This window comes from Simochromis diagramma, unplaced genomic scaffold, assembly GCF_900408965.1.
Source record: "Simochromis diagramma unplaced genomic scaffold, fSimDia1.1 OVJJ01000421.1, whole genome shotgun sequence".
NCBI lineage: Eukaryota > Metazoa > Chordata > Actinopteri > Cichliformes > Cichlidae > Simochromis > Simochromis diagramma.
The window spans coordinates 204,534-230,663 of NW_024387250.1; the positions used below are offsets into that span (position 1 = coordinate 204,534).

A 26,130-nucleotide genomic window follows, 5' to 3' on the forward strand; every position below is an offset into this window, starting at 1 on the left:
TTCTCGTGCACGGGAGAGAACCGGACAAGTGCTGTTCCTTCGCTTGACCCCACTTGCTCTCGTCCGCTCCCCCGTAACACTGCTCTTTTATTGAGGTTACATGAATATACATAGGTTCATTAACATATGACGTCTACATACACACAAAGAGTACCTTGCCTGTGGTTTTGTAAGTGTGTGTGTGTGTGTGTGTGTGGGGGGGGGTCAGAGTGTGACCCCATAAATAACTTCCCTAAACCTGCTGGTCTGGAAGTCCAGCAGTTCATCTAAACAAAAGGCACTTAGACTAAAACAGATATAGATACATTTATCTACCATAAAACAATAAGACAAGGTACGACCTCTCCCATGCTCCCAGAATGTGGGTGTGAATGCCAGAGCACTCTGGAATGCACACAACGTCTCTGCAGATTACTAAGGATCAAACCTCTATCAATCTACAACTAATTATAAAACTCTAAGCATGTATAAGTAGATATTTCTAAGCATAAATGATAATCAACAATAAAAATCCAACAACAATAATTAAACATTTTAAATTAAATGAATGACCATTAAATAATAACATATGTGTTTAACTGATTATTTCCAATTTGTATAATTAATTACACATTTAATCATTTAATGATTAATAATTTATTTATTTTGGCACTCAAGGCCCTCCATTTGGGGCAACAACTAAAACCGGTCAGTTCAATCAACTCAACCTGTATTTGCTGTTATAAATCTCTTTAACGAGGATTTCTGAGTTGCACCTACAGAAGACTAATTTTGCCTTGAGGAAGCCCAGTATATATCAGCGTCATGCATCTGCACCTCCTTTTGAGTATGTGCTGTATCTTCTTTCCACCTATATGAGCAATACAATCGGATAAGTAAAATGTGAAAATTACTGGATTTTTTTCTTTTTCTTTCCTTTTTCCTTTTCAACAACCACCAACTAACCAGCATTTTTTGTTTTGATATAAAACAAAACTGGTCAAATGGGTGGTTTTATTATGGTGCTTTAAGATTATAAACTTTGTAAATCACATATTTTTGTATGCCCCTTCTTAGTTTGTTTATCTTAATAAAATGTGTGTTTGTGGAGATTTTCATTAAATTAACTAATTTTTTCCTATGAATGTAACCATGAAGTTTAATACTTCATTATGCAGGAAAGGTGTGTATTTAACCTGTTTAATTGTTTCAGAATTCTCTTTATAATAAACACCCTTTCATCTGCAACACAGCAGGAAACCTTTCTGCACCATATCAGATGCAGTTTACTGTAAAAGGCTTTAGAAGAAATCATGTGATCATGAGTGAAAGTGAAAGTGTTCACCTCACAGCATAAAAGGAGTGGTCACAATCCCCCTGCTCCACTTTACCTGCCAGTGTTGGTCAAGTTACTTGAAAAAAGTAATCAGTAACTAATTACTGATTACTTCCCCAAAAAAGCAATCCCGTTACTTTACTGATTACTTATTTTCAAAAGTAATTAATTCCTTAGTTACTTAGTTACTTTTTAAAAACATGATTTACAACCTGAAGAGGTGATAAAGCGATAGATCTTTCAGCCCAATTCTACTTTTTCTGCATAATCCATCATACAAAATGTAATCAAATGGAAAAGTATCTTTTTTTTAACTTGTTTTATCAGTTTTAATCTTTTAACTTTATGCATCAAGCAAAAATAAAATTATATGCACCATTCTCTGACTTAAATAAATTAGTTTAACATTTAAACCTATTTTCTGCACATTCCAGCACATAAAATAAAATATTTTTTGTGTTTACACTCAGTCTTTCAAATAGATGCAAGTAAAACACAGCAGAAAATAAATAAAGGCAAAGACTAGTGGTTCTTTTGCTCTATTTTCACCTGTAAAGCAGGATTGGGGTAGGCGGAGGTTTACCCTGGTGCAGGTGTGCTGCGGTCAGTTGAAGAATCCGCGAGTTTCTCTGTGAATTTCCCATTACGTCGTTGCGCACTCGGTGCTTGTTTAGGGGGTTTTTTTTGCTGTAAAAAGAAGTTTTCTTCCCACGCACAACGTACGCTGATGTTTTTGTCACTTTGTTTGGAAACAAACTCAAAGTAAGGTCAGTACTTCCACGCTTTAAACGCTTCACGCTCATACTCTCTCCCACAATCGATATATGATCCACTGTTGATCTGCACACAGCTGTTGTCACTAACGGCGCACTCGCTTACGTCACTGTCATGAGACATTCTCGCAAAAAAATCACAGTTTTAGTAACGCAGTAACGCAGCGTTCCTACGGGAAAGTAACGGTAATCTAATTACCGTTTTTGCAATAGTAATCCCTTACTTTACTAGTTACTTGAAAAAAGTAATCAGATTACAGTAACGCGTTACTTGTAACGCGTTACTGCCCATCTCTGTTAACTGCTCAAAGATTTTTAACAGTAAGGGAAAAATAAATAAACTCACCCTATATTTGCTGTTACAAATTTCTTTTCAAAGTTGTGTGACAAGGTTTTCTGAGTTGCACCTATAGAAGACTAAATTTCCCTTGAGGAAGCCCTGTATATATCAGCGTCATGCATGTGTACGTTCTTTTGAATGCGTGCATCTGCTTTGTACTTGTATGAGCAATGACCAATCAAATTCATTGTTAGTGAAGCTTGAGTGTATATACAAGTTTGAACTGGTGTTAAGAATTGTGGTTAGTGTTCATGAGAAACTGAAATGTATGGATACACTTCCAACGTGTATGCCCTCTTTGCCGTTGAACAACAGATTTGTACTATTAGTAATTTGTAATGACATTTAACTTTAGCACTCAAAATGTAGTTGAATGGTTCAAAGTGAAAGTCTATACAACTACTAAGTTTGCTCTTGTTAATGTACTTAACTTGCTGTCAAAAAGTGCAGCTTATAGAATACCTCATTTAAATGTGGAACACATTGATCTCCTTTTTAAAAAGATTTTTGTAAGAAAAACATGAAAATGAATAGACCTTTTTCTTTTCTCTTGTTTAAAAACTCAAACTAAACTTTGTAAATCACATATTTTTTTTATTGCCTTCTTAGTTTGTTCATCTTAGTAAATGTGTGTTTGTGGAGATTTTCATTATATAAACTCTCACTTTTGCGCGTGAATGTAACCATGAAGTTTAATACTTCATTATGCAGGAAAGGTGTGTATTTACATAATTTCTCCTAGGGATCAATAAAGTATTCTGATTTAACCTGTTTAATAGTTTCAGAATTCACTTTATAATAAATACCCTTTCTTCTGCAACACAGCAGAAAACCTTTCTGCACCATATCATCAGAGGCAGTTTACTGTAAAAGGCTTTAGAAGAAATCACATGATCTTGAGTGAAAGGGAAAGAGTTAACCTCACAGCATAAAACGAGTGGTCACAATCCCCCTGCTCCACTCAAAGACGTCAACAGTAAAAGGAAGAACAATTCTACTGCCAACACGGCAAAAACAGGAAATTCAAAACAACAAAACCCCCAAAAACTGGATGACAGAATGAAATGTTTGAAACTGACAGATCTCTTTGATAAAGGTATGCTTTTTTTTTTTTGTCATTTTTAAGCCATTTTTTGTCACTGTTGTTTCTGTTATGTGCATGACATGGAAGACTAAAAACCAAAACTATAGCAGATATGCTTTGTGTAACAGCAATAATCAGCCTAATAATTTCAAATGCGTAGCCATTAGTGATCTGTCGGTCGCGAACGAAATTGCTCTTAGAAGTGAACGATGCGAGCCGGCTCCTTATTGGGAGCCGTGGGGTTTTTTTTTCTTTCTCCTGCCCTCTCTTTCACTTTTTTTCGCTTCATGCTGCAAGTCATCCTTGTGTTTGCGCTGAGCAGAGACCAAACAGAGCCTTGCGTTTGCGCCCCTCCCCCCTCTGCTCAGCGCTGAGCTGAGGGGGCAGGGCGGTAGTTACACTGCAGCAGCAGTAGCACACAACAAGAGCAGGAGGGAGAGGGAAAGAAAGAGAGCCGGGAGCAAGAACAAGAGACAACACCCTCCCATTAGAAAGGTACAGTAAAGAAAATGAGTGACACCAAGAAAAGAAGCAAAGTCTGGAACCATTTCAATCTTAATGACAAAACAAAGGCAGAGTGTAGAGTCTGCAAGAAAAGGATATCATATAGAGCCGGCTCCACAAACAACATGCACAGGCACCTAAGAACTGTTCACCCATCAGTGCAATGGGAAGATAAAACGCAGTCAGTTGAGTGTGATATTAATATTTCTAAATGCCAACTTTTCCCTTAATTAACGATCTGGGCGTTCTTTTCCCCCCCCTTTTCCCCCCCCATATTTTAATTTATATTTTATTGTGTTGTGGTTTGCAGTGTTTTGTGTTGTTTCACTTTAAATTTGTTCAAAGGAAAAAGCTGAAAATTTAAGCAGTTAAAAGTTGAAATGAATAAAATGTAAATAGTTGGTTTCTGTATTTTATAATTTATTTATTACATTTTATGTGGAGTGAATAAATAAAAGTATATTTACGGTGGCCCCTAGAGACAAAGCATGTACAAGACAAATGCTTTCAATTGTGTAATTTAAGTGATCTAGGTAGCTATAAACATATATAAATAAAACCACGTTTTTTTACATTAGTAATTCCTTTTGTGCATAATTTTATATTGTTCTTGATAATAAATTAATTAAAGCAACAAAACCAACCTAAAGAGCTGGTTGGGAGCCAAAAGAGTTGGCTCTTTTTAGTGAGCCGAGCCAAAATAGACGGTTCTCTAAAAAGAGCCGGAATTCCCATCACTACAAAATAAAAGCTTCACAATAACAATCAAAATACAATTTCTATGGCTACTTATTTGTCTCATTAGCATATAAATATATTCAAGACAAAACAGTTTGCACAGTCTGGATTCAAATTTGTTTTCTGTTAAATGCTCCCACACTTTTCAAAGTCTTTGTCCCTTTATGCCTCCATATTGTCGACCCTTCTGTTTTGCCATTGCTCTGATGTTTTTGGTACATTGTGGTTTGTGGTGGTTTTAGTATTGAGTACCGAGATAAGATGCAATACTGCCATTCAGTGTTGGGAAGGTTACTTTTAAAATGTATTCCACTACAGATTACAGAATACATGCCCCAAAATGTATTTTGTAAAGGATTCCATTACGTTACTCAGTGAGAGTAACGTATTCTGAATACTTTGGACTACTTAATATATTATCATGATTTTTACAACTACATGAATGTACTATTGCTGTGTGATTTATTACTATTACTGAAGGTGTCATGGTCCGGAGTTTGTGGACTCCGTGTTTATGTTTAAGTTTATTATTATTCTGTGGTTTTGTTTATTTTGGGTTGCTTTTTATGATTATCCCTAGTGTTTGTGTCCGTTGTACTCTCCTGTTCCACGTTTCACGTTCCTATGTTCTGTCTCCCCAGTCTGTGTTAAGTTTGCGTGTGTCGAGTTTAGTCAGTGTATTTCCTGTTTTATTTTGAAGTTCTGTGTCTCTTGTCAGTGCTTCTAGATCCGCTTCCCCTTGTCTCGTTATGCCCAATTATTCCCAGCCATGTCTCCCTCCGGTCTCCCTTTTCCTGATTGCCCTGTGTGTATTTAAGCCCTGTATTTTCTGGTGTGTGTTGCTGGTATGTCCGTGTTCATTCCCTGTGTCATCCTGCATCATTTTCTGTGTCTCCCTGCGTCTAAGCTGCCACCATAAAAACCTCACAGTAAGGTTATAGGATTTATTATTATATATATTTAAGCACTGAACAAAAATCACACCAAAGGGAAAGCACGACCTCCCCCTTCAGCCTCTTGTGTAATGTAATAAATGCTGGGCAAGATTCCAGTAAAAAAACAATGTTTAAAAACAAATGTCAAGTAGTGTTGAGCAATAGTTTTTGTTGCCTCCTTTTTTACTCTTTGTGTTCTGTCCTTGTACCTGACCAAAGGAATGGTTATTCTTTTCACTCTTATGGTTCTTAAAAGGAAAATATTAAATAAACACTACTTGTTTTTCAATATATTGTGTTGATTTGAAATTTACCGTGGCCTAGCCAAACTCCTTCTTTTGAAGATCAAAACAAGTAAAAAATAAAAAAAAAAGTTTTAAGAAAAGCAAAAAGTAAAAGTAAAAAAAGTAGTGGAGTGGGGGAGGTGTTCTGAGCTTTACAATTCAGATGCAAAGCTGTTGATTTACTCCACTTCAAGGAGCAGGGATGGGAATTGATAAGAATTTAGACCTTTTGATTCCATTATCCAGATCGCTTATCTATTTGATTCCTTATCAATTCTCAATTGGTTCTCATTGGCTCTGTATTGAAAGTGACCACCATCACTTAGCAGTAGGGCAGGGCAATGTGGCCAAAAAACTTAAAGAGGTGCTTTGCAACATTAAACTGCAGTGTGCCAAATAAATAAGTCAAATACGTATTTTTTGGACCATAAGGCACATTAAGCTAAGCAAAACAAAACAGCCAGATAAGTCTAACTTTACTCAACTCATTCTTCTTGCTTCCTCCACTTCTGTAACATTGATTCATTAATGCTGAATTCTTTTGTAGCTGCTCTGTTCCCATGTTCCACTGCATGACACCTTGAGTTTAAAATCCGCTTTGTATGCATGTCTTAACAGGTGCCATTTTGAGGTCCTTATACACACACAGTATGATAATATTATTTTGAAGCACAGTACGTATTACGACGCAAGGCTCCTGACTACGGTAGCTGTAATGCTCCAACAATCCATCAAGCGGTGCGGTTTCATAGCTTACCAAAGTCATGCTAAAACATTTTTTGACAGATTTTTAAGTGCCATGTATCATACAAAATTGCTTCGGGGTCAGTAAGCACAACCAGAATTCATACATAAGGAACACTGTCAATTTTTGAGAAAAATAAAGGATTTTAAGTGTGCCTTATAGTGGGAAAAATACAGTAATAACGACAGGTCGTTTGCATGTTCTACAAAAAATTGTGCTTTGGTGTGTATCTGACGGACAAAAGCCAAACCAGTTCCACACCACTGAAGTTGCACCATTTTTACAAACCAATTCTGGTTCATCTATTTCATTCCACAATCCACTTTTGCCCTTCTCATTCTCCATCGCCGCCGTGCTTTTTCCGCCACGTGCGCATGAAAACAAAGGCACTGCGCATGCACGTTTTACCCATATTCTATCGTGATATTTCATTTTCTTCCTTTTGCTAACGGTTAATCTAGCAAGCGAATTAACAAAGTTATTTTAGATGTTGCAGAACTGTAAGATGTTAAGCTGTGTATCTTTTTCATAATAGCGATGTGGCTGTATTTACCTTAATTTAAGGTAAACTGAGTCATCAATTGCAGTAAACCAATCAGCAGATAAACTTCACTCATGTGCGATTCATTTGCAGTTTGTACGCGTAGTAAGAGCAATACGAGTAAGAGCAATACGTGCTGTCACGTGAAAGAGTTGTCATAAGTCTCCAATAACACCAGAAAAAGTCGCCAGACTTGTCGCTAGTCGCTTTTTGGAAAAAAGTCACTAAGGGGGTCTGAAAACTTGCTAAACATAGCGACCATGTTGCTAAGTTGGCAACACTGCAGCCAGGGTAAGTACAAAGTGTAGGAGGGGCATGTTCACAGTCACTCCAGTGGGTTTATGGGCAGGAGCGTGACATAAACACTCCACCTCAAGTCACTATGCGCACACTCAGGCTCAAAGAGCAACATTGCAGCTCCCACAAGTGGGAAATTTTGGCAAATTTTTGTACAGTGGGAGGAAGTGCAGTAAGATCGTCCATCTTTTCTACAGTCATTGGTCTTGACAGGTCCCAATTTGCAGCCAGCCCCATTCAGTCTTCAAGCAATGGTCAGCCTACATCTGGAACTTAAAGGCAAACAGGGTGATATATAGGGCTGGGTATTGTCACTGATTTCTATAAATGATGTGATTCCTGATTCGATTCAATTTTGACTCAGAAATATAATTCTTATCATTTATCAGTAGATATCCATATTTTTATATCTATATATAAAAACAAAGCTGACACTTCATCAGAGGTGTAAGCATCACAGCAGATGCCTATGTGTCAAAGTAACTGAGGATAAAACACAGAAAAATATGATGGAGATTTTCCTGGCCCTGCTTTTTATAGCATATAACCGCCTTACAAAATATCCTGCAGTAGCTAACAAACTGAAGAAAACCATGAATCAATATATGAACAATATATAAACAAATTCGTAGGACTGCTTTCTTCCATTTGCGCAACATCTCTAAAATTAGAAATATCCTGTCTCAGAGTGATGCTGAAAAACGAATTAATGCATTTATTACTTCTAGGCTGGACGACTGTAATTCATTATTATCAGGAAGTCCTAAAAACTCCCCGAAAAGCCTTCAGTTAATCCAAAACACTGCAGCAAGAGTAATGACAGGGACTGCAAAAGAGAGCATATTTCTCTTATATTGGCTTCCCTTCATTAGCTGTTAATTCCCTGTCAAATCCAGAATTCAAAATCCTGCTCCTCACACAAGGTCTTAAACAATCAGGTCCCGTCTTTTCTTAAAGACCTTGTAGTACCATATCAGCCCATTAGAGCACTTCACTCTCACACTGCAGGCTTACTTGTTGTTCCTAGAGTATTCAAAAGTAGAAATTGTTGGCAGAGCCTTCAGTTTTCAGGCCCCTCTTCTATTAAACCAGCTTCCAGTTTGGATTCAGGAGACAGACACTATCTCTACTTTTAAGATTAGGCCTAAAACTTTCCTTTTTGTTAAAGCATATAGTTAGGGCTGGATCAGGTGACCCTGAATCCTCCCTTAGTTATGCTGCAATAGGTGTAGGCTGCTGTGCCATGAAATTTTGGATGTCACTGCCCCTTGGCTGCTCTGAATTATGAGAAGTTCTTTGTCCCCTGGCTGTATCCCTGCTTTTTATTAATCTTGCTTGTGACTTGGTTTTTCATTCTTTTTTTTCTCATTCTTTTGAAATTGTTTTTATTCCATTGTATAACTTTTAATATTTCTTATTATTATTGTTTGATACTAAGTCTAAAACTGCTATATGGCCTGGACCCAGAATACACACTCAAACTGCTGTTTCTGTCCCAACCAGTGCACAGCCAAAGATCATCAAACAGAAACCTATTAATCGTTCCCACTTCCTTCTTAAACACAAAAGGCAATTAGAGTGAATGCACTGCCTAAAAGAAATCTGGCTTGCATTATCAGTGACTTCTTTTAAAACCCTGTTAAACTCATTAATTTAGGCTTTTTTTGTATATTTTATTATAGTTTTGATATTTTGGCATTCTTTTAACATTTACATGTTTATGTTAATTTTAAGTTGCTTTTTTTAGAATCTGTTTCTATGGGAAGCATTATTATTATTAGTAGTAGTAGTAGTAGTAGTAGTAGTAGTAGACCAGGCCTACATGCATCAGACCAGGCCCACAAAAGTGGGGCATGTTCACAGTCACTCCACTGGGTATAACAAAAGGCCTGGTATGATGCACTTCTAAATTTGTAGACTAAGAACAAATTTAAGTACGAAAATAGTGATGAATCACAGATTTGTGCACGAAATGTTTGTATACAAGCTTTATGCGTGAATTTGTGAAGCCCATTATACTTATTTGCTTCTTTTTCGTTTTACTACTAAAGTTTCAGTCTGTGACTTAGTGCATTAAGTTGTATAAGCTTTATCTGTACACATCTTTTTTGCTGAAGATGCAAAGGGTTTTTATCATTGTTATGGTGATTGGTGAAATTTCATAGTATGCCAGATATTACTATATAATGAGATGATTATTACTGTAAATAATAGAGACTAGGTTTTTGAGTTCAGCAAAGAAAGAGGACGTTTCAGCTTAAACAGCTACAGACTGTTTTAAAACAGTCTGAGTTTACAATTATTCTGAGGCTAAGGCCTAAACATTTCACCAGAATCTAAAACTTTGATTAGACAAAAGTATTGAATAGAAGATATCATGTATCGTGAAATGGTATGTTAGATTATTGTATGCAGATGTATGCACAGGTATTTGGACCCAGGGTTACAAAGGAGCCTGAAAATCAAGGTTAATGTGATGATGACAGTGTTAAAACTGTTCAATTGTTGAAGGAGAAGGCTACAGAATTGGGTGTCATTTTTTTCAAGATTTGATAATTGGTCTCTAAAACTGTCAACAGAGAGAAGCTGTCTGGAGCAACAATAGGATGGAAGACTCTGTAACAACTATGGAGGTAAAAAAAAAAATTGAAACAGAAATTCTGTCCTCTTGAGATATTGTTTCTGCAATATGTATGTTTATGTGTTTATGTGTCACTTCTCAAAAGGCAATCAGTGATCAAGATTTATATTTTGAGCTTTACTGTGAGGAAGTAAATGAACCTCCATTACCAATATGCTCTACCTGCGGAGACTTTCAACACATCATTACAGGAGGTAAAAAATCATGTTTATGCTTTTCATTGCTATGCCAGAATCACACAATAAAACGTTAACATTAATAGCAAACATAGGTGATAGGGAACATACATACATATGCTACAGTCACTGAGTAGGTTATGATACATTATATTGTGAAACACTATTCTATACTGTGATATTCTATTCAGTGCTCAATTAAAATGTCAAACGTTACCAATATATTACAGTTGTGGGATTTTTATAATATATGTGTATACTCAAACAATATTGGCACTGAGTCCTAGGTAATGTTTTTGCTTCATCAAGATTGATCCGCTCATTTAGGAAGTATCACGGCCATGGCAGCAGTCGTGTGGTGTAGTGAAGGAGGACCCAAAATGCAGGCAAAGGCTGATGATATGAGTGAGCGTTTATTTACAGTAGGGAATAGCCAACAAATACGGGAGTGGCGAGGACAGAACTAAATATAACCCTAAACTGGGGAAACTAATAGCAAACAAAACCCGAAACAATAAGTCACAGAATAACACGCAGGGAAAAAAACATATGGAGATGACACAGGGGATGAAGAGTGGAAAATGGAAAACAGAGAGACAAATTACACAGGTTACACAGACGACGCGACAAGGAACACAGGCAGGCACACAGTATGAATACACACAAGGTAACAAGGTAATGTCACACCAGAGGGGAACACAGCTGAACGTAACTAGACAAGGAAGTAAAACAGAACACACTAACATGAGACAAGACCTTCAAAGTAAAACAGGAAATTCACAAACTATACTGCAACACAAACTCAGGGGCACAAACAGTGCAGGGGAGGGAACACAGGTAGAAATAATAAAACACTGAACACAAGAACCAAACCCTAAGAACTAATACAAAATCAGAAGAAACTAGAAAATAATGACACTAAACTCAAAAACGCTTGGTCAGCGACCCAGGACCATGACAGGAGGAGATGGAGAACATACAAATAATACATACATGATGATACATACAGTATGATCATTATAGTATGATTTCCACATTATTGTTACTTCCACAGTTCCTTGTTGTCACGTGACCACAACATTGTTTAATATCAGAAGTGAGTTCGTTTCGCAACATTTGGACACTCCTGCTGGTGAAACGAAGAACTACATTGTGACCAGCTGCAGCAGACATACACACACAAGTAAGTAAATTTAAGTCATAGCTATTTAAAATACAAAAAACAAACAAAAATATGTTGCCAGCTGCAGGCAAGAGAAAAAACATTCAAGAGACAAACACGCACAGCCTGAATCCAGAAGAAAATGAGGATGCTGTGCCCTGCCTTGCACACACAAGTAAGTAAAATATGCACAAAGTTAGAAAAAAGGTAAGACAATAGCTCATAAAGTTAGAATACATGGACTCAGTGTAAACACAAATTTCAATGTGAGAAACAGATCCACAAGTCAATGTTTTAAAATCTCCCTGATCTGAACAAGTTGTCCATTACGAACACTATGTTTAAACATAAAGATGTCCATAAGTGCACATGGCACCAGGACACCCTAGAACTCAGCTCAGTGACCAATTTTGTAATTGTCTTATTGGATCTGTGGCTGTATATTTTGGACACTCAGGTGAAGAGGGAAGCGGAGTTGTTGACTGGCCACCACCTGGTGGTGAGTTGGATCACATGGCAAGGGAGTATGCAGGACAGACCTGGCACACCTACACGTATTTTGAGGGTGTGCTGGGACTGCCTGGCAGTGCCCCCGGTCTATTCTTGCATTCGACTTTTAACAGAAAAGTCTTTTCATAAATTTCAAACTTTGCTACAATTGTCTACATGAGCACTGAAGTCTCTCAGTAGCACCCTCAAGCACACCACCCAGTGACTTCTGAATGATCGTTTGACACATAAGCACAAACAATTGTCAGGACCTGTTTTCCAACCTAGAAGCACAGGGAAACTTGTCCACCAGAAAAAACCTCCAGTGTGCAGTCAGAAAACTGAGGGGATACAAGAGCCCCTTTCCAGGAGACTGGTTCCAGAGCCCAAGCCCAACTATATCTAGCCAGTATCTCTCAACCTCATGCGCTAGCTCAGCTCAGCCACCAGAGAGATGACATTCCATGGCCCCCAATCCTTGACTGGCACCCGACCCATAATGCACCTAACCCCTACAGCACCTCCTAGAGTTGGTGGGCCTACAGGGGAGTAGAGATGGACCGATCCGATATTACGTATCGGTATCGGTCCGATACTGACCTAAATTACTGGATCGGATATCGGAGAAAAATAAAAAATGTAATCCGATCCATTAAATATCACGAAAGCACCTCACAAAAGTTGCAACACGCCGTAATTCACCTCAGAACGTTAGCACGTCGGAGCAGTATGCATCACGTGATAGAGCGGCTGTGGCATGCGGGACCTGTCGGTGGTCTGGATAGCATGTGGAGCTTCGCTAGCAACCCGGCATTTCATCTCCGACAAAGTTATCCCGAGAGAAGTAAAGCAAGTGTGTAAGTCCATCTCTGAATGTTTGTAAAGCATTCCCACGTTAAGCTTAACAAACGACTGCCTCTCGCTCGCCTGCTGCTACTTCAATCGTGAAACTGCTTAAATGATCAGCTGATCGGCTTTTCTGTCGTGACTCCGTCTCTCTTGTTTGTTTTTGGTCCACTTTGCACCAGAAAGAGGAAACCAGCGGCTGAACAACAGCAGCACGTTTAAGCTTGATAAGCTGTTGTTAGAATTTATTTAATATTACTTTCTACACCAGGATCTTTTTCTACGTAGCTGACGGCTGGTAACTGTGCAGGGGCGGATCTAGCAAAGTTTAGCCAGGGGGGCCGATAGGGCATTAACTGGGAAAAGGGGGCACAAAGACATACTTTTCTTTCTTATTCTCATTTAAAATGTCTAGCTTTTAATAAATAATTATCTGACACCCAAAGTTTTAATTTGATGTAAAATGAATAGAAGTCAATTACTGTATATAGTGACTATTAAGTCTAATATATATACCCTAGTAAGCTATAGTACTTTTTACTTTGGGAAGGTACCATCTGTGCAGTCTGCAATTTTGTTGAAGAAAGATGTTGAATCTATTTAATATTTCTTGAAAAATAATTGATTTCTGTGCATTTTTTTTCACACTGCATCAAATTAAGGTTGATTACGTCGATTAAGCATCATGAGGTGGCGCGTGAGGGGTGGTTCCCTATTTTTTTAATTATTTATTTTTGTTGTTGCTGGGAGTTGGAACCCTATTAGTTAGGTTGCTTAATATTTACGCTAAGTACTCTTGAAAAAACCAGAATAGGGAGGATGGTGTAGGTCTAAGTTTATTAGATTGATCAGTATTGCTGAACTATGAAATATTTTTTTTGTATACAGGTATAACAGAATAGCTTTAGTGTAGTTGTTGTTTTAAACTTGAGTATGAACTTGCAGACTTTCAAAATGCAGCAAGATATTTTAAAAAACAGTTTTGTTGATTAAAAAACACTATATCGGATTCATATCGGTATCGGCAGATATCCAAATTTATGATCTCGGTATCGGTATCGGACATAAAAAAGTGGTATCGTGCCATCTCTACAGGGGAGCAGACCAATAAATGAGTAGAGGTCATAGAGGTCAACCACTAGGTGCCCCCCTCCTTCCCTTGGAGCCTATCTACTTGGTATCACCAAGCAATGGCGCTTTCTTCAGAAAAACTTTGACTTGGTTAGTTAGCTATAGATAGCTCCCTATATCAGTATCATTGTAGTGTCTTTGCCTAATAAATATATGTAAGTAAATATAAATGAATCTGAGTTGAATTTCATTTTGATAGCTTTCACTGTAAACCTCTTAACCCATTAATTTAAAAACTCAAAGTTAAGTTCTAAAAATATAAAGTGAATGGATTAAATTTTACAGTTAGTTTGACCATTCAGACATTTAATATATCCAGCCGGGCCCCATGGGCTAAGACCCATTAATCAGGCGCTCTCCGTTGAGCTCCTTCCCCAGTCCTGGTTCCAGGGTGAGGCCCCAGTAACCCTGCACCAGTCAGGGTACACACCTCCCCTGCTCTTTTGATAGTCACAGGGGTTGACTGTGAATTGAATCGCTCTTTGTCTGGCTCCTCACCCAGGACCAATTTCCCTTGGCAGACCTTACCAGGGGGTAAAGCAAAACCTCCACCACAGTAAGGTGGGGACTCAAGGAGGAGACTGCTGTAATATTACAACCCAAATTTCAGAAAAGTTGGGACGTTCTTTAAATTTGAACAAAATGAAAACTAAAAGACTTTCAAATAACATGAGCCAATCGTTTATTTACACCAGAACATAAGTAACATAACAAGTGTTTAAACTGAGAAATGTTTACAATTTTATGCACAAAACGGGCTCATTTCATATTTTTCATTTTGCTGTAGTTTTATACAACTATTTCTTCTTCTGGCTGGTTCTTTTTTTGCAAGGTGTCAGAAGAATGTGAGAATCTCCGGCATGTTTGTCACAAATGGAAATAAGGGAAGTCGTTGTGTCTGTTAAAGCGTAGAATCAAATAAAAAGCAAGAAAATCCCCAGCCATCCCGCCCAATGTTCCCTCTAAGCTGCGCGCAATTGCACACTGCTGGCACGGTCTCTGCGCACAGAAAATCTACGTTGCTCTCAAAAAAAAAATCTAACCTGAATTGAAATTAAAATTAAAACTTTAACAATTCTGTTTTTCAGTGTTAGTTAGTAAGTGACTGGCTGCTCCTGTATGGGATTAGAACGATGCCACCTTATCCCATAGTCCAGCCATTTATGCGATTCACATTCGTATACACGCAGCTAATCAACGTGGTTGACAGGCTATGACAGCGTCCTTATGTGCAGACACCAGTGTTTTAGCGAGCAAAGCGGCGTGGCTGATGTGGAGTGAAGCCACGTTAATGACAACGTGTACAACTATTGGAGATGTGAGCAGGACAGACGGAACAATTGACGGAAAAAGTGTGGACTTTATACCAGTTTTTAAATTGTGTTGATAGGCCACGTAAAACCAGAGTTGTGATAAAAACATCTGCAATGTTTGGTTTTCTTTCTGAATACTGTCGTTGTTTATATTTACTGCAGGAAGAAACGGTAAAAACGGCGTTTTATAAGGAAAACACTCGAAAGCGCTCTCCGCCTGCGAGCAAAACCAAAACCAAAAAAACCCACCCTTTCCTATTGGTCGAAAAATGTACCATGTTGACCAATCAAAAAATGATATAGCAACATGGCCATGACCAGTTGTTTAGGAAGGGGGAAGTTTTAGGAGTGACGGCGGTGCTTTGAGATGTGAGAGATTTGCGACGTTTAGCGCAAATCTTGTGTAGTTAGTGTGTAGTGTAGTCAATAGTTTTGTTGTGTGTGTCAGAACAATGAGGCGACTGCTGAATGTTACAGGTGTTACAGGAGTGATGTATCTCCTGCTGTCAGGCCTGCAGGTATCAGGCTCTTGTTCTCCTTTATCTCATAGTGGACAGAAATTATTTTTTGGAGTGGCACAAATAATTTGTGTGGCATCAGATTTGATGCAGAACAGCTGATTGTTCTGTAAATAGTTTGAAATGTTTATTTAAAAATGCCTCGGCTGCATTTAAAAAAATAGCTGCAAAAAACGTTGTTTGCCAAACTGAGTTACTTTTTTGAAGAAGTAACTATAGAATTAATTGCCCAACATTGGTCATTATATACTGTATTTTGCAGACAGAGAGTTACAGACTCTCTCCCAGACCACAGACTCATAATACAAGTCAGAGCTTTATTTAAAAAAAAAAAGAAAGTTTTGTTTTCAAAATTGGAGTTCAAGTTATTTTTACTTCCAATAGTGTTAACATACTACACAGGTCTTGAACAAATTTTTTTGAAATTTTCATTGTAAGTGGGCTAAAGCAGTTAATTAAAAGTAGTCTAACATAAATGTAAACGCTGTAATTTGATTATTTTAATAAACCATGTAACTTGGATGGATTCGATGCCGGCGTGACCACAGTGCACACGTCTGCTGTTGCTCACAGTGGTCCAAGGGATCGCTTAGGGAGTTTGTGTGTTGCTCAGACACATGAATTGTCTCAGAGTGACGCTGAAAAACTAGTTCATGCATTTATTACTTCCAGGCTGGACTACTGTAATTCATTATTATCAGGATGTCCAAAAAACTTGCTGAAAAGCCTTCAACTAATCCAAAATGCTGCAGCAAGAGTCCTGACAGGGACTAGAAAGAGAGAGCATATTTCTCCTGTTTTGGCTTCCCTTCATTGGCTTCCTGTTAAATCCAGAATTGAATTCAAAATCCTGCTCCTCACATACAAGGTCTTAAATAATCAGGCCCCATCTTATCTTAATGACCTTGTAGTACCATATCACCCTATTAGAGCACTTCGCTCTCGCTCTGCAGGCCTACTTGTTGTTCCTAGAGTATTTAAAAGTAGAATGGGAGGGAGAGCCTTCAGTTTTCAGGCCCCTCTTCTGTGGAACCAGCTTCCAGTTTGGATTCGGGAGACAGACACTATCTCTACTTTTAAGATTAGGCTTAAAACTTTCCTTTTTGCTAAAGCATATAGTTAGGGCTGGACCAGGTGACCCTGAATCCTCCCTTAGTTATGCTGCAATAGATGTAGGCTGCCGGGGGATTCCCATGATGCATTGAGTTTTTCCTTTCCAGTCACCTTTCTCACTCACTATGTATTAATAGACCTCTCTGCATTGAATCATATCTGTTATTAACCTCTGTCTCTCTTCCACAGCATGTCTTTATCCTGTCTTCCTTCTCTCACCCCAACCGGTCGCAGCAGATGGCCGCCCCTCCCTGAGCCTGGTTCTGCCGGAGGTTTCTTCCTGTTAAAAGGGAGTTTTTCCTTCCCACTGTCGCCAAAGTGCTTGCTCATAGGGGGTCATATGATTGTTGGGTTTTTCTCTGTATCTATGAAGCGCCTTGAGGCGACTTTTGTTGTGATTTGGTGCTATATAAATAAAATTGAATTGAATTGAATTGAATGAAAAATTAGAGGGAACATTCAATCAATCAATCAATCAGTCTTTATTTATAAAGCACTTTTCATACAAAAAAAAAAGTAGCACAAAGTGCTTTACATAGTTAAAAGCAGCCCACCCCACCCCACCCTCTAACTCACTCCCCACACTCTCATTAACATAAATGATGTGAATACGCACAAACATGACTCTCAGTTGATTAAGCATGATGAATATGATGGCGTCTTCAGCTTCAAGGTGGGGCTGGTTAGCGAACTGAAGAAGATTCTGATGTGGCATGACAATAGGTCAGAGGTGGACAAGGATGAGTTTTTCCAGGGTTTTCATGACATGGGAAGTTAGTACCACAGGTCTTTAATCCTGGGGGACATGGCGTCTTTGACACAGGAATGTCTTTCACAGCGCTGGGACCCTCTGCAGACTCAGACTCATCATGTGTCATTTTGACCCAGGGGTCTCAGTGTTCTTGTGTTTTTCTATTATGTTAATTTCATTTGTTATTTTAAGGATTTATTCTGTGGTTTCTAGGGTGTTCTGTTTAGTTTTTGTTTATTAAATTCCCCCTTGTGTCTTTGCCCTCTGTCTCCCTCTGTGTGTCTGTGAGTTCTTGTGCCTTGCTTCCCTTGGTTACCTTGTTCCCCTCCTTGTGTTTTATTCCATCATGTTTCCCCAGCTCGTCATGTTTGTGCTCTCCCTTGTGCTCCTCCATGTTCTCTCTCCATCTCCAGTCTGCATCTGTGTGTACCTTCTGTTTTATTTTGATAGTCTCCCTTCAGTGTACGTCATGTTGTGTTTGCTCCTGCCCTGTCTCATTATTGTTATTCGTGTCAGCTGCTTTCCCCATGTGCTCCCACATTCCTCGTTATCTTTCAGTGTATTTATGTCCGCGTCTCCCTCCGTTCCATGTCACGTCTTCTCTCATGGCTCCGTGTCTCTCCCTGTGTCCCCCTGAGTAGATTAATATTAGAATTTCCCAGTTTAGTTTTGCATTGTTTCTTTTTTTGCCTTTCATCAACCAATAAAGCTTTGAGTTCATGTCCTGCTTCCGTGAGTTTTGCATTTGGGTCTTTCTCTGCCTGCACACAGCCGATTCTTGACATCATGAACAGTTTATGAAAGACTCCACAAAGCTGGGGTCAAAGCCCTTGAGGACACAGGCAATCACTGCTTCTGGTTGAGCAGACTTGCCTGAGTAGAGTCTTCTGATTGCCTCTGAACTTGGTTATGAATGAATGTGACAGGTGGGGGAGGAATGTCAGGATGTTCACAGGAGGCTATGGTGCAATGTGGGGAGAGAGAAGGGTGTGGCTGTGGATTACAGGCTGACTATAGTTAAGTCAGTATTGAGGTGAGCATTTACAGCAGTGTTGAATCTGTTCAAAAGTCCATTCAACTCATTGGCTCTGTCCTTACCGATGGCATGAATTGAGTGGTGGGAATATTGGCCTAGTGAAATTTTCGTTATTTTTATTAATAAACCGTGACTAGGGTTACACTTTTTAATGTTTCTCAGCTTGCTCTAATGGAACTAAAGGTGGTTTGTAAAGGGTCCAGCCCTAGTTTGGGGGACCTCTGGTGCATCGATGGAAGTGGGAGCCTCTTGAGCTGGCAGGGAGATTGTTACCATCCTTTTCGGGCGGTGTCTGCTCTCCACGAGTTCACTCTGTATTTAGAGGAAGGATTTAGTAGAGGTGGAGGATGAACTCGACCTGGGTGTCTATTGTCTTATGTAGTCTGGGAGCTCATTGAATGTAAGGGTGGGTGTACTTTTCCTCTGTGGCAGGGTCGGGTGGGCTGCCCCGGGCTCATTGGGGCTTGGCAGTGCTGCTGCTGTGGCCCCCGGTGCGGATAGGCCTGGTCCCCTGCCATTGGTGGATTCCAGGGAACATGGGTGCCTACCGGGTTCAGCGGAGAAGCTGGTTCCAGGGAGGGGGTACTTTGACCCCCACCACCACCACCAATCCTTCCCTTCCCATCCCCACATGCCTCCCTACTCCTGCTCCAGCACACCACCACACAGCACCAGACATGCAGGGCCAAGAGGTACAGGTGTGTCACTGAGTTGCAGGGGAAGCATTCCTCCTCTGTCCCCTCTTGGCCACCTGTGCCTCAATTATATTCCACAACCGAGACATCCACATTACTTACACTCTCATAACATATACATATAGGGCCTTGGGGGTGGGCAAACTAAACAGCGTCCAGAGGATGGTCTGTTTAGTCAAACTCACCTCTGGAGCCAGTGCCCACCAAATTGAGAGGCGGACACCACCACAATGACTCGACAGATGAACCCAGTCTGAATGAGATTTCACTCTTGGATACAAAATGGACAAATGATCAAACAAAAATGTTATAAACTAGAACTCATTTAGCTAGTTTGATATTTAGGTGAAGCCGTTGAATTTTTCCAACCTTTTTCCTGTTACAGCTCCTCCAAATTCTGACAGTTTCATAACAGTAGAACATCATGAGAACAGCATCACCCTGCAGTGGGATAAAGTCAACAACAACATCAGCTTTGTTCTCCAGTTTAATGATACAGAGACAGACATCAGTGTGCCAGATGAAGATGGACCAGTAACTCAAACAGTCTCATCTCTCACTGCTGGAACTCAATACACATTCACTCTCTACTCTGTGTTTGAGAACGTCAGAAGCAGTGGAGTCAGCATTACTGCAGTCACTGGTAAGTACATATATTTCAACAATATGCACTGTGGCAAAAAGAAAGCCATTCTCTGCAGTTCAGTGAATTAGTTTAGAATATATTCACAGGTTATAATAGGTTTTTCATGATACTGTGCTGTTTCACAGAAAATATAGACTGAAGACAGCAAATACAGTTAATAATTCTAACGGTAAACTCAACAACCAGATAACTACAGTAAGCATACTTGCATTGTTACCTCATAAAATGTATGTAAAGTTGACTGGTTGGCCTTTTTAATGATGTGAGGAGGGGATGGACGCAATCAGATGCTGGATTAATTGTTGCAGGTTTAGATATCAAAGATTAGTTCAGTAGAAATGTACTTTACACAGATGTTTTGTCTTTCTTTTCTTCCTGTTCCAGCTCCTCCAAATGCTGACAGTTTCATAACAGTAGAATATCATGAGAACAGCATTACTCTGCAGTGGGATAAAGTCAACAACAACATCAGCTATATTCTCCAGTTTAACGATACAGAGACAGACATCAGTGTTCCAAATGAAGATGGACCAGTAACTCACACAGTCTCATCTCTCACTGCTGGAACTCAATACACATTCACTCTCTACTCTGTGTTTGAGAACATCAGAAGCAGTGGAGTCAGCATTACTGCAGTCACTGGTGAGTTAATATATTTCAGAAAAAAACAAATTAAAAAAATGAAGTGTACACAATTGTAACTTAGTACTTTGTACTCATTCTTGATAGAATGCTATGAGAATGATTGTATTTAAGATCTTGAATAAAAAAGATTGATTTTGGATATGTAAAATGTTGTAAAATGACAATGAAATAACAGATTTTTTTTTAATCCACAGAGACACACCTGGAGTGCTTACTAAAAGATCTTGGTTTACAACAGTACTACACAAAGAAACTGTCACTGAGCAAAATACTTGAGATTGATAAGACGACCATCAATGATGAACCTGCCAAGAGTAACTCAGACTTTCCATGGTATTTTCTAAAGAAACTGATGATGGTTAATGTGGCAGCTAGGAATATGACATGTACATCGGATTGTGAGTCTGATGATGAAACAGGGAATGCAGAGGATTTGGACAGTTCAAACACAGATGACATGCCAAACCCACTCGACATAATCGCTGCTCTCTTTCTGTGTTCTGATGGTTTTCTGCAGCAGGAAATGGCACTAAAAATGTCCACATGTCAGTTTTCTGTGCCTCTGCTGCTTCCGAATTGTGATACAAAACAGTGCACACTCATGCTGTGGGCCATGAGAGACATTGTTAAAAAGTACAGACCTCAGTCTCTGTCAGAATCCAAGGGCTTCATTGAAGACAGAATCGTTCTCTCTGAACTTCCAATGATCTCCTTTGTCAGACTGGGTGAGTGCTCCTTGTCCAAGTCAGCACTTCTCAATAAGCTTCTGAGCAATTCTCAGCAGTACCATGACACCTTTGTTCACCGCAACATGGAGTGTGGCAACAGTCCAAGAAAAATCTCAAACGGACTGACTGAGATTACTTGGTATCTTCCTTGTGGAAACACAAACATTGATATTTTCAGTCAACCAGTGGCTGTAGCTAACCTTCGTGGTGACATTGCTTCATTTGAAACACAATACTCCTTTCTGTGTCAGACATCTGCAGCAGTTTTTGTGTTCTTTGACAATTTGGACTCTGAGTGCAGTCTACTTACTAACCAACACCACAAGGCACAGATCTTCTTGGTGGGTAACAGTGAGAGCAAACGCTGCACTTTGGATGCTTTAAAGAAGGTAGAAACTAATTTGTGCTTAACTAAGAACAATATCATTATTAGGAAAAAACAAAGAAATGATGCAGACTTTGTAAAATATTTGAGGCAAAAAGTTAGAAATGTAATTAAAGAAAAGAAAGGGAAGATGACAATAGAGCAGATGGCAGACATTGCCCATGACCTGGGAATCCTGGTTGATGAAGACTCTCCAGAGTGCCAGACTGCAAAGACAAATGCAGAAGCCATCACTGCAGAAATTCAAGACATCCTTAAATACAAAGAAGATCAGCTTCCACGGCAAGGAGAAATATGGAAAGAACTGACCTGCTTAGAGAAGGAAGAATTTCGCCTTCGAAAAGTTGGCTCTGGAAATATAGAAGATTACAAAAGTCAACTTCAGGAAGACAGAAAAGAACTGCGGAAAAGGCAGAACTCTTATGAGATGTCGACAGCTATGACATGTTTCATCAATGCAATATCAAGCCCAGGAACAGAGAGGTTTTATTTCCTGAAATGGATGCGAATGAACCTCGATAACCTGTCTCGTATAAAACTTTCTGAACTTCAGGAAAAATATAAAGAAAAATGTAAGAACTCTGAGAACAAAGAGGAGATCAAAGAAATTGACAGACAAATTTCTAACAGCTCACTGGGGACTGAACACTTCTTCCGTGAAATGGGTCAGATCTATGAAGCTTCACTGTCCCTTCCACAAACAGATCCAGCACGTCAACAGCTGCAGCATCTGCCCAAACTGTGTGCAGAGTTGTTGCTTGATGGATTTCCTCTTGAGCTTGTAGATGGAGATGCATCCAACATCCCTCTCAGATGGGTGAGTGATGTTCTCTCTCAGCTCAGTGACTTGGTGTCTCCAAACAGAAAGATACTAGTAGTCACAGTTCTTGGAGTTCAGAGCACAGGAAAGTCTAATCTCCTTAACACCATGTTTGGAGTGCAGTTTGCAGTCAGCAGTGGTCGATGTACTCGAGGTGCCTTTATGCTGCTCATCAAAATCAATGAAGACATGAAAAAAGTCCTAAACTGTGACTTCATGCTGATCATTGACACTGAGGGCTTAAAGTCACCAGAACTTGCACAACTAGACAACAGCTATGAGCACGACAATGAGCTTGCTACACTTGTTGTGGGGCTGAGTGATGTCACCATTGTTAATATTGCAATGGAGAATTCAACTGAAATGAAGGACATCCTACAAATAGTTGTGCATGCTTTTCTCAGGATGAAGGAGGTGGGCAAAAGGCCAAAATGTGTGTTCGTTCACCAGAATGTGTCCGATGTTTCAGCCCATGAGAAGAACTTACGAGACAGGAAACTGCTCCTGGAACAGTTGAATGAGATGACCCAGGCAGCAGCCAGAATGGAAAAGAAAGAGGAGAACAAGAGCTTCACTGATGTGATGGAGTACAGTCCAGACACTGGGAACTGGTACATTCCTGGACTCTGGAATGGAAACCCACCAATGGCACCAGTCAGTGCAGGGTACAGTGAGGCTGTATATGAGCTCAAGAAACACATCATCAAACTGCTGGGAAACTGTGAGTCATCTGCTAATGATATCTTGGAGTTTAAAGAGTGGATGACAAGTCTGTGGAATGCAGTAAAGCATGAAAACTTCATCTTCAGCTTCAGAAACAGCCTCGTAGCTGATGCATACATGAGACTCTGCACAGAATTCAACAAGTGGGAGTGGAAATTCAGAAAAGAAATGTACACCTTTGTATCAAACGCAGAAAGAAGAATTTCCAATTTTGGTACAGTTGCCGCAAAATCTGAATCGTCTGACATGAGAGAATTTCTCACATGTTTGAAAAGTGAAGCCTCCACAGTGCTGTCCACATGGGAGACAAGACTTCTAGAAAATCTGACACATTATTTTCAGCAAACAGATGTTCATGTTTATCTGGATGAGGGATACAAAGAGGAATTCTTAAACAGTGCAAACAGCCTTCGAAAAGAAATGGAGAGATCTGTTTTTAATCAGCTCACAGCAGCAGCAGAAAACAGAGAGGGGATGAGAGAAATTGAAAAAATCAAAGAGAACTATAAAAAAGAGATTGAAAAGGCAGTTCATGTGTTAATAGATAAATTCAGAAAGAAAAATGTCCGGATGAGTGATGAAGAGCTGGACAAAGAATTTGATAAGATGTGGAATGAAACTCTGAAGAAACTTTCTTTTTCTGAACAAAAGATCACAAATGTCTTCACCAGCACATTTCACTACCTGATAATCAATCTGTCACACAGGGGGAGTCATGCATGTGAATTATTAAGCTACAAAAGTCTGCAGGATTGTGGAAAAGAGCCTTTCAAATATACACCTGAAGGATTCTACAACCGATGTAAACACAAACCCAGGAAGTGGTTCATCATTCATGATCACACTATGGCTGTACAAAAACTGGCTGACAGCATCATCAATGTTTGCTCTCAGTTTGCGAGAGAAATAGTGAAAAGAAAAAACAACTACTCAGATACTTACATCCAGGAGATCCTCAACATCATTGATGAGAAATTACAAAGCAATCAAGATGTTAAGACAGACACTGAGTTTGAAGTTTCCCTGAAACAGCACATCTGTGGATTTGCAGCCAGAGAGTTTCAGAAAATGCACGAAGATTTCGTCCAAGAAAATGATCCCTACAGATGTCTGATTAAATACAAGGAAAGGTTTCGTGATGATTTCATTGATGTGTTCCATGAAAGAGACCAGTGTCAGAAGAAGGCAGAAGAATTCACCAACCAGTGCTTGAAGCCTGCTGTTGAAGACTTTATCAGTTGGTTCCTGGGACCTGATATCATTGGTGAAATGCTGACATGTGAGCAGTTCAGCAATCGAATGTCCTTCCAGTATTCAGTTTTACTGGATTTACTTTCAAAGGATGATTTTGAAAATTATGTGAGCTATATTGACTCATATGAGAAGTATATAAAGTCATGGATTCTCAACAAAATAGTGGAGCACTTCTCAACTGGGTCAGTATCTGAGTTTGAGGACAGGCATCTTCAGTCATGTATCAGAAGCATAAATGATGCCATCAACAAGGCCAAAAGAGGAGAGACTGATGATATGAAGACATTTGTCGAAGATATTTGTAAAGAACTTGGTGATAAACTGGTCATTTCCCAGGATGCTCTTGGAGCTTTCATGATGCTGAACAATGCTGACAAGAAACAGTTTGCTGACTGGCTCACAGTGTCTGTGAATGAGATGGAACAAGATCTGAGAAAAGAATTTAAAAATGTAAGCTTTGAAATGAAACTACAGCATCTCCATGTGCAGCCCCAGAATGAGCTTTTCAACAGACTGGTTGGTTGTGGCAAACAGTGTCCATTCTGCAAAACTCCCTGTGATGCAGGAAGAGTAGCCCATTTTGAGCACTTTGCTGCACTGCATCGACCTCAGGGTCTTGGAGGATTTAGTTGGCCAAATACACAAAAACTGATCACTGACATATGCTCTTCTCTTGTGATCAGTGACCAACAGTTTCGTTGGCGTGATACAAACCATAAATATCACCCTTATAAGAGACACAGGGAAATTTACCCAGACTGGATAATCCGTCCAGATGTGAGCCTTGAGGCATCAGACTACTGGAAATATGTGATAGCAAAGTACAACATGGACTTTGCCAAACAGTATAAAACAGAACCTGCTGATATTCCTGCTACTTGGAAAAATATCACAAAACAGCAGGCAGGAAAATGTCTCCAAGAGTCATTTGACATAAAGTAACAACTGGCATTCTGTGTGCATCTTTCATTTTGTTTTTGTTTTGTTTTTTTCATTTAAAAAAACAAAACAAATTTAAGGCTTTATAATAAAACCTGAGAAAAATATATACATTCAGTCACTAATGATCTTTTGAATTATTAAATATGTGTGTCATGTGAGCATGACACACATAACACATGACTCAAATGTTATGGAAACTCAGTACAGTAGTTTTTCTGTGAGGAATCTGGTGTCAAATACAGTGGGGCAAAAAAGTATTTAGTCAGCCACCGATTGTGCAAGTTCCCCCACTTAAAATGATGACAGAGGTCAGTAATTTGCACCAGAGGTACACTTCAACTGTGAGAGACAGAATGTGAAAAAAAAATCCATGAATTCACATGGTAGGATTTGTAAAGAATTTATTCGTAAATTAGGGTGGAAAATAAGTATTTGGTCACCTCAAACATGGAAAATCTCTGGCTCTCACAGACCTGTAACGTCTTCTGTAAGAAGCTTTTCTGTCCCCCACTCGTTACCTGTATGAATGGCACCTGTTTGAACTCATCATCTGTATAAAA

General features: G+C 39.3%; 1 protein-coding gene across 4 annotated transcripts; it reads left to right on the forward strand.

Moving 5' to 3' along the window:
- Positions 1–3,246: 3,246 nt before the first annotated feature.
- On the forward strand, positions 3,247–25,895 carry LOC120714701 (interferon-induced very large GTPase 1-like). 4 transcript variants are annotated; one of them, XM_040001045.1, is made up of 7 exons: positions 3,247–3,524; positions 10,136–10,189; positions 10,283–10,391; positions 11,428–11,556; positions 19,813–20,070; positions 20,458–20,715; positions 20,913–25,895. In XM_040001045.1, the coding sequence occupies exons 2-7, from the start codon at positions 10,163–10,165 to the stop codon at positions 25,568–25,570; spliced, it is 5,439 nt and encodes a 1,812-aa protein (XP_039856979.1). In that variant the 5' UTR covers positions 3,247–3,524; positions 10,136–10,162; the 3' UTR covers positions 25,571–25,895. The 4 variants fall into 4 exon arrangements, with proteins under 4 accessions (XP_039856979.1, XP_039856982.1, XP_039856983.1 ...); XM_040001048.1 differs by lacking the exon at positions 20,458–20,715 and having other exon boundaries at positions 3,249–3,524; positions 20,913–25,894; XM_040001046.1 differs by lacking the exon at positions 3,247–3,524 and having other exon boundaries at positions 9,354–10,189.
- Positions 25,896–26,130: the final 235 nt, after the last annotated feature.

What these genes read in the sequence shown, in the direction of transcription:
- LOC120714701 (XM_040001045.1), top strand. Translation starts at nt 10,163, where the DNA reads ATGGAAGACTCTGTAACAACTATGGAG. An exon ending in TCAACACATCATTACAGGAG is followed by an intron (nt 10,392 to 11,427) that starts GTAAAAAATCAT and finishes TTACTTCCACAG; the next exon opens with TTCCTTGTTGTCACGTGACC. An exon ending in CAGCATTACTGCAGTCACTG is followed by an intron (nt 20,716 to 20,912) that starts GTGAGTTAATAT and finishes TTTAATCCACAG; the next exon opens with AGACACACCTGGAGTGCTTA.